The 8420-nt window shown below is 46.2% G+C and overlaps 1 protein-coding gene across 1 annotated transcript; it reads right to left on the reverse strand.

The window, feature by feature from the left end:
- Positions 1-166: 166 nt before the first annotated feature.
- On the reverse strand, positions 167-8306 carry LOC118362463 (capping protein, Arp2/3 and myosin-I linker protein 2-like). Its single transcript, XM_052482107.1, has 8 exons — positions 8118-8306; positions 4642-4745; positions 3888-4350; positions 3621-3722; positions 3505-3541; positions 3334-3405; positions 3061-3108; positions 167-810 (listed from the first exon to the last, which is right to left on the reverse strand). The coding sequence occupies exons 1-8, from the start codon at positions 8214-8216 to the stop codon at positions 416-418; spliced, it is 1320 nt and encodes a 439-aa protein (XP_052338067.1). The 5' UTR covers positions 8217-8306; the 3' UTR covers positions 167-415.
- Between the last annotated feature and the right edge of the window lie 114 nt (positions 8307-8420).

Raw genomic sequence — 8420 nt, forward strand, 5'->3', positions numbered from 1 at the left:
GCAAGGATTCACTCTGGTACTACCATGAAAAAACACTTCTATCTCAGACCTTCTCTCCTTTCACCACCCTTTGTCATACATTTCTGGTTTAGGCTTAGTTATAGACATTACAAAGAGATTTGGAGCCAGGAACTAACAGATGGACTGAAGCGTGATAAAGACATCATGACATTATGAATATTCATTTTAATAATCATAAGTAACTATATGTCTCATATCCATCTATTGTAAACATATTTCACCACAGTTAATGTATTACATAATCATACAATACGTGCAATGCAAATGTAAACATGGTAGTGAAAAAAAGGACACGTTGCTGGGTCAGTCCATTTGTGTAACACAGAGGGGGTCTCAGTTCTTTGGTCTGATGTTCCACCCTCTGCGGTTTGCTGCTGTAATGTGGTTCCGGTACTCAGTCCCATGGACTCTCCCCCGTTTCTTTTACTGTGGCCTCCCCTGCCTCTATCACAGTAGTTGGTCCCTTGTTTGACTTGCTGTCTACCACCTCCTTAGTATTGAACTCTTTTTCATCTGACCCATTAGTCCCTCCTTCCCTCTTTTTATCCCAATCCTTTTTACACAGCTCTCTACCCTCATTTGATTTGGTCCCTTCTACTCCCTGCCTCATGATCCCATCCACCTTCTGCAGACCCTCTTCCTTCTCCTCTTTTATGGTTTTGTCTATGTAGTTCGCCAGTGATTTCTGTTCTTTTTCTTTCCCTGTAGCCCTCCTGACATCTTCTTCCTTGCTACGTTTCTCCTTCTCCGTCTCCTTGTTCCTCTCTACCCTCTCGGCATTCAGGTCATCTGTAGGAGAGGTAAGGGAAGGACAAATTATGTTATTTTCAACAGGTTACTTCCAAATTTCAAGCAATATTATTATTATTGAACACACACACTTACTTGTACCCTTAGTCATGGACAGCAGTCCCATTGCAGGATTAGGGCTAATTCTCTCCTCAGGTGATGGCTGAATAGTATTAGTTGGTGTTTGGCTAGTAGAGTTAGTGGGGGTTGGACTGGAAGAGTTAGTGGGGCTATGAGTAGAAGAGTTAGTGGAACTATGAGTAACAGAATTAGTGGGGATTGAGATAGTGGTTTGTGTAGTAGAGTTAGTAGGTTTAGTGGTGTTGGTTTGATTTGAAGGGTTAGTGGGGGTGCTGGTAGTAGAGTTAGTGGGGCTGAGGGTACTGATGAGGACAGAAGAGTTAGTGGCAGTGGTGATATTAGAAGGGCGTGTAGAGATAGTGTTGATATTAGAATGGCTTGTAGAGATAGTGGTGATATTAGAAGGGCTTGTAGAGATAGTGGTGACGGGGCTAGAGTTCATGGGGGTGGGGGTAGTGGTCAGGCTAGTAGAGTTAGTTGGGATGGGACTAGCAGTGGTAGTAGTGGTGTGAGTAGAAGACAATGTGGGGGAGGAAGTAATGGTGGAGTTAGTTGAGTGAGTGGCAGTGGGGATAGAAGTGGCAGTGGGGGAGTGATTAGTAGAGAGAATGGGAATCGGACTGCTAGGGATAGTAGCAGTGTGAGCAGCACATTTAGTGGAAGTGGAGCTGGTAGAGGAAGTAGGGATAGGACTAGTAGAGTTAGTGGGACTTAAGGTAGAAGTGAAGTTGACAGAGTTAGTTGCGCTGGTATTGTTAGTTCCAGTTTGGGTAGCGTTGGAGTCAGTAGAGTTTATGGAGGTAAGGGTGGAAGCACCATTCATAGATTTAAGGGTAGAGGTTGTTATAGTAGCAGCAGGATATGAAGGTCGGGTAACTGAATTAGTAATTAGGGTAGTGGGGGTGGGACACAGAGAGGTAGTGGGGGTGGGAGTATAAGTGTTGTTGGCAGCAGAAGCAATTATGGAGATGGAAGTATTTAGTGTTGGAGTTGTCAAGTCAGTAGAAGTTGAGGCAGCAGTATCAGTAAATGTAGGGGTAGAAGCATTAGTGGTGGGGGTTGTTGATGTATGGGTATCAGTATTAGTGTAAACAGGTGTTGGGGCAGTAATGCTTGTAATGGTGATGGTGGCTAGATTAGGGATGGAAGACGCAGAGGTGGTTGGGGTGGTGGAGACAGTGGAGGTAGGGGGAATTGGGGTGTGGGTAATAGTGGGGATAGAGCCAGAGTTCATGTCAGTAGGGGGGGTTGAAGTTGTAATATTCATAGTGCCAGATGTAGTTGTGATGGAGGTAATGGTAGTGGTTGTGGCAGGGTTAGTACTGGGGATGAAGGTGGTGGTGTTGGGGGTAGGGGCTGTAGTATTGATAGGGACGGGTGCAGAGGTCGTAGAGGGGATGATGTCATTGGGGGTTGAATTAGAGGAAGTAGCGGTGGTAGAAACGGGGATTGAAGAGTTAGTGGGATCTGGGACAGGGGAGGGAATGATGGTGTCAGTGAGAATAGAAGAGTTAGTGGGATCTGGGACAGGGGAGGGAATGATGGTGTCAGTGAGAATAGAAGAGTTAGTGGGATCTGGGACAGGGGAGGGAATGATGGTGTCAGTGAGAATTGAAGAGTTAGTGGGATCTGGGACAGGGGAGGGAATGATGGTGTCAGTGAGAATAGAAGAGTTAGTGGGATCTGGGACAGGGGAGGGAATGATGGTGTCAGTGAGAATAGAAGAGTTAGTGGGATCTGGGACAGGGGAGGGAATGATGGTGTCAGTGAGAATAGAAGAGTTAGTGGGATCTGGGACAGGGGAGGGAATGATGGTGTCAGTGAGAATAGAAGAGTTAGTGGTATCTGGGACAGGGGAGGGAATGATGGTGTCAGTGAGAATAGAAGAGTTAGTGGGATCTGGGACAGGGGAGTGAAGGATGGTGTCAATGGGAATAGAATGGTCAGTGGGATCTGGGACAGTGATGGGAATAGGGGTGTCAGTGGGGATAGATTTAGAACTGGTAGAGGTATCAGTATCAGAACTGGTAGGGGTGGGGTTTGTGGGGAAACACGCTTCTACTTCCTGTATTTGAGCTAGATCATTCTCAGGGGTGAGATGACTGGAGACAGTGGGAGGTGGGGTTGGGCCTCGCTTAATTATTGGCTTAGGAGGCAGAGCAGGTTTACCAGCTGACTCATGTGCGGACACACTCTGTCGGACCGGACGTCTCGTATCTAAATAGAAAGAAGATGAGCATAAGATACACAAAATTGTATTCAATAGTGTGTGTGTGTGTGTGTGTGTGTGTGTGTGTGTGTGTGTGTGTGTGTGTGTGTGTGTGTGTGTGTGCGTGTGTGCGTGCGTGCGTGCGTGCGTGCGTGCGTGCGTGCGTGCGTGCGTGCGTGCGTGCGTGCGTGCGTGCGTGCGTGCGTGCGTGCTTGTCTGCGTGAGTGTGTTACCTGATGAGGTGGACATGGTCCTGGGCTTCATAAATGTGGGTGGGGGCTCAGGTTTATTATCGATGATAGTGCCTGAAACCGAGACAGAAAATGAAGGAACACACACATCAAACACCATACACAGACTCACACATACACTGTAGCAACTGTTATATGAGTAAAGGGACTTACCCTCTGATTCAGCTTTTTTCATCTCTCTCTCCTGACTCTGTAGAATGGAATAAGACTTTTTATGTTTTCCTTAGACACACAACCACATACACACTCAGATTAATACACATACACACCTGTGTCTCTCCTGGCTGAGCTTTGGACACACCAATACGTTGTAGCATGAGCTGCAGGCGCTGCTCAAAGCCATGATGGCCGTCAGATGAGTGTTTCTGAAACTAACCAGAACCAAGGAGAAGCAGTCAGTGCCGATAAGAACCAATCAAAACTAAAGAATGCTCAAAATAAAACCAAAAACAATCCTTCCATAGGCGGTGTAGAATTATTTACCAAATTGCTCTAAATTGTTTCAAGGGTCGGTTTGAATACATTTGAATACCTACCTTGCCTTGTGCAGTGTTCTTGGTGTTCCCAGCGTTGGCTGCAGATCCAGAGAGTAGAATTAGAGACTGTGACTTCCCCTCTCTTAGCGCACGACGGGGTGGAGCCTCACCCCTCAGTGGAGTGGGACCATCAGGAGGGGTTTCTGCTTCCACTGGATCTCCTGTCACAACGTTGTCATCCACACTCTCCTTCTCTTTCACTTTTTCATTCTCCTTCACTTTATCTTTTTCAGCTCTGGTGGCCTCCCTGAGAGGCCGGATTAGGTCGGCAATGGAGGTCTTCTTGGCCTTCCCCTCTTGGCTTCCCTCTGATTTCACAGCCCTCCGCTTTTTAAGGGTGAAGAACTCGCCCAGCTTCCTCCTTAGGGTTCTGGAAGGGGCGGGGCAAGGGGCGGCGCTAGTAGGTGCTACTTCCACTTCCTGTTCAGTAATGGAAGGTTCTCCAGCCTCATTCTGTGTTTTCCTGGAGGAAGAGTCAGAGTAGCACAGGATCAGCGTGTGTGTTAGTCAATCATAGGGCACTGAGTTTTTCCTGGCCAAGTGGCCTGACCTGGACAAGCTAGGGCCTTCTTGCAGGTAATCTGGTCGGGAAATGTTGTTTATTATATTTCTTGAATGTACTTATTGTAGGTTGTTATGAACGTCTCATAAATTACTCAAATGTAAAGAGGTTTACTGTGAGCTGGTTAAGATGTGTTGGGTATGAGATAGTGAAGAGTCAGATTATCTAGGATGAGTTTGGTCAGATACTCACAGGGTGTCGACAGGAAGGACTCGCTTAGTAAAGAACTCCTCAACTCCCTCATCAACTCGCCCCATGTGATCAGGGACTCCATTTTCATTGTCAACCACCAATTCCTGTGTCACACACATGCACGGAGAAAGAGATGATAAGTGTTATGATATCTGTGATTATTAGGTGTTTGTGTGTGAGAATGTGTGTGAGCGCTGTTAGACTACCCGAAAAATAGAAATTAAAGAGTTTCCAATTGGTGGAAAGAGTGCTATGTTGGATATCAGGAGGTTACTGAGAGCAGTTTCCTTCATATAGCACATAGTAATTATTACATAAATTGTCACCTCATGGGCTCAGACTTCCCTGACACACAGATTATACACAGACACATCAACAACACCTCATACATACAGTGGGGCAAAAAAGTATTTAGTCAGCCACCAATTGTGCAAGTTCTCCCACTTAAAAAGATGAGAGAGGCCTGTAATTTTCATCATAGTTACACTTCAACTATGACAGACAAAATGAGCAAAAAATCCAGAAAATCACATTGTAGGATTTTTAATGAATTTATTTGCAAATTATGGTGGAAAATAAGTATTTGGTCACCTACAAACAAGCAAGATTTCTGGCTCTCACAGACCTGCAACTTCTTCTTTAAGAGGCTCCTCTGTCCTCCACTCATTACCTGTATTAATGGCACCTGTTTGAACTTGTTATCAGTATAAAAGACACCTGTCCACAACCTCAAACAGTCACACTCCAAACTCCACTATGGCCAAGACACAAGAGCTGTCAAAGGACACCAGAAACAAAATTGTAGACCTGCACCAGGCTGGGAAGACTGAATCAGCAATAGGTAAGCAGCTTGGTTTGAAGAAATCAACTGTGGGAGCAATTATTAGGAAATGGAAGACATACAAGACCACTGATAATCTCCCTCGATCTGGGGCTCCACGCAAGATCTCACCCCGTAGGGTCAAAATGATCACAAGAACGGTGAGCTTGCTGTCTCTGCCTGGCCGGTTCCCCTCTTTCCACTGGGATTCTCTGCCTCTAACCCTATTTCAGGGGCTGAGTCACTGGCTTACTAGGGCTCTTTCATACCGTCCCTAGGAGGGGTGCGTCACTTGAGTGGGTTGAGTTACTGATGTGATCTTCCTGTCTGGGTTGGCGCCCCCTTGGGTTGTGCCGTGGCGGAGATCTTTGTGGGCTATACTCGGCCTTGTCTCAGGATGGTAAGTTGGTGGTTGAAGATATCCCTCTAGTGGTAGATATCCCTTTACATACCCTACATTATTCATCTCATATGCATACGTATATACTGTACTCTATATCATCTACTGCATCCTTATGTAATACATGTATCACTAGCCACTTTAACTATGCCACTTTGTTTACATACTCATACTCAGCCTCCAGTATTTATGCTGCAGTAGTTTGTGTCGGGGGGCTAGGGTCAGTTTGTTATATCTGGAGTACTTCTCCTGTCCTAGCCGGTGTCCTGTGTGAATTTAAGTATGCTCTCTTTAATTATCTCTTTCTCGCTTTCTCTCTCTCGGAGGACCTGAGCCCTCGGACCATGCCTCAGGACTACCTGACATGATGACTCCTTGCTGTCCCCAGTCCACCTGGGTGTGCTGCTGCTCCGGTTTCAACTGTTCTGCCTGTGATTATTATTATTTGACCATGCTGATCATTTATGAACATTTGAACATCTTGGCCATGTTCTGTTATAATCTCCACCAGGCACAGCCAGAAGAGGACTGGCCACCCCACATAGCCTGGTTCCTCTCTAGGTTTCTTCCTAGGTTTTGGCCTTTCGAGGGAGTTTTTCATAGCCACCGTGCTTCTACACCTGCATTGTTTCCTGTTGGGGGTTTATGGCTGGGTTTCTGTACAGCTCTTTGAGATATCAGCTGATGTACGAAGGGCTATATAAATAAAATTGATTTGATTTGAGCTAAAACCCCAGAACCACATGGGGAGACCTAGTGAATGACCTGCCGAGAGCTGGGACCAAAGTAACAAAGCCTACCATCAGTAACACACTACACCGCCAGGGACTCAAATCCTGCAGTGCCAGACGTGTCCCCCTGCTTAAGCCAGTACATGTTCAGGCCCGTCTGAAGTTTGCTAGAGAACATTTGGATGATCCAGAAGAAGATTGGGAGAATGTCATATGGTCAGATGAAATCAAAATATAACTTTTTGGTAAAAACTCAACTCGTCGTGTTTGGAGGACAAAGAATGCTGAGTTGCATCCAAATAACACCATACCTACTGTGAAGCATGGGGGTGGAAACATCATGCTTTGGGGCTGTTTTTCTGCAAAGGGACCAGGACGACTGATCCATGTAAAGGAAAGAATGAATGGGGCCATGTATCGTGAGATTTTGAGTGAAAACCTCCTTCCATCAGCAAGGGCATTGAAGATGAAACGTGGCTGGGTCTTTCAGCATGACAATGATCCCAAATACACCGCCCGGGCAACGAAGGAGTGGCTTCATAAGAAGCATTTCAAGGTCCTGGAGTGGCCTAACCAGTCTCCAGAGGTCAACCACATAGAAAATCTTTGGAGGGAGTTGAAAGTCCGTGTTGCCCAGCAACAGCCCCAAAACATCACTGCTCTAGAGGAGATCTGCATGGAGGAATGGGCCAAAATACCAGCAACAGTGTGTGAAAACCTTGTGAAGACTTACAGAAAACGTTTGACCTCTGTCATTGCCAACAAAGGGTATATAACAAAGTATTGAGATAAACTTTTGTTATTGACCAAATACTTATTTTCCACCATAATTTGCAAATAAATTCATTAAAAATCCTACAATGTGATTTTCTGGATTTTTTTTCTCATTTTGTCTGTCATAGTTGAAAATTACAGGCCTCTCTCATCTTTTTAAGTGGGAGAACTTGCACAATTGGTGGCTGACTAAATACTTTTTTGCCCCACTGTATATCCCCTAGATCTACATTATCACACTACCATTGGTATGTACAATTACCAATGACTGACTCAGAAAACCAGTAAGACCCTATGATGTCATGTCCTGTGGCACTAAGCCTGCCCATGTGATTAGGTTTGGTTTAGTTCATCCAACAAAAGCAGCATTACATGTGTTAACTCTGATCGTGACTGATACAGTACCAATGGCAGGCATACAATGGATAGGCGGGTGATGATGGCTAAGGTGGAGAAAATTCACACCTACCAAGAAAAAGCCCGCCAGCTTCAGACGAAGCATTATACAGCCCTAGAAATTAGCCACATATAATCACAATCCTATACACCAATGCAATCCCCCCCAAACACACACTATTGGTGTTGAATATGCAAGCAGCTGGTTGCTGTTGCGATCCAAGTACCTTGAATCAAGCAGGCACCAGGCATGTTCCCTCCCTTCCCCTGCCTCTTCCCACTGTACCCTATCACATCTCCCCCTCCTTTCCATTATGCCTCTACACAGCACCCCCTTTTCTCCATCTCTCTGTACCTGTGGTCTGCTGGGGCGGAGGTGTTGGTTTTGTCGGTGTGGTCTAGGTCTGCTGCGGGTGTAGTGCCTCAGCGCCGGCCCGCCCAATGGAAGCTCCATAAGGGGAGACACAGCACTCCGTTGCCGTGGTGCTCTGTTGCCGTGGCTCTGTTGCCGAGACACCGTTGCTAAGAGCACCAGCAGCAGTATTCACTGCCTCCACCAAGGTAGGAGGGGCCAAGCTGAGCTAGACTGACAGATTTGACAACAAGGGGCCTCGCCTTTCTCCTCCCCCCCTTCCTCAGAAAGACCGAAAGAATGAGA

This window comes from Oncorhynchus keta, chromosome 2 (genome assembly GCF_023373465.1).
Source record: "Oncorhynchus keta strain PuntledgeMale-10-30-2019 chromosome 2, Oket_V2, whole genome shotgun sequence".
In the NCBI taxonomy this organism is placed as follows: domain Eukaryota; kingdom Metazoa; phylum Chordata; class Actinopteri; order Salmoniformes; family Salmonidae; genus Oncorhynchus; species Oncorhynchus keta.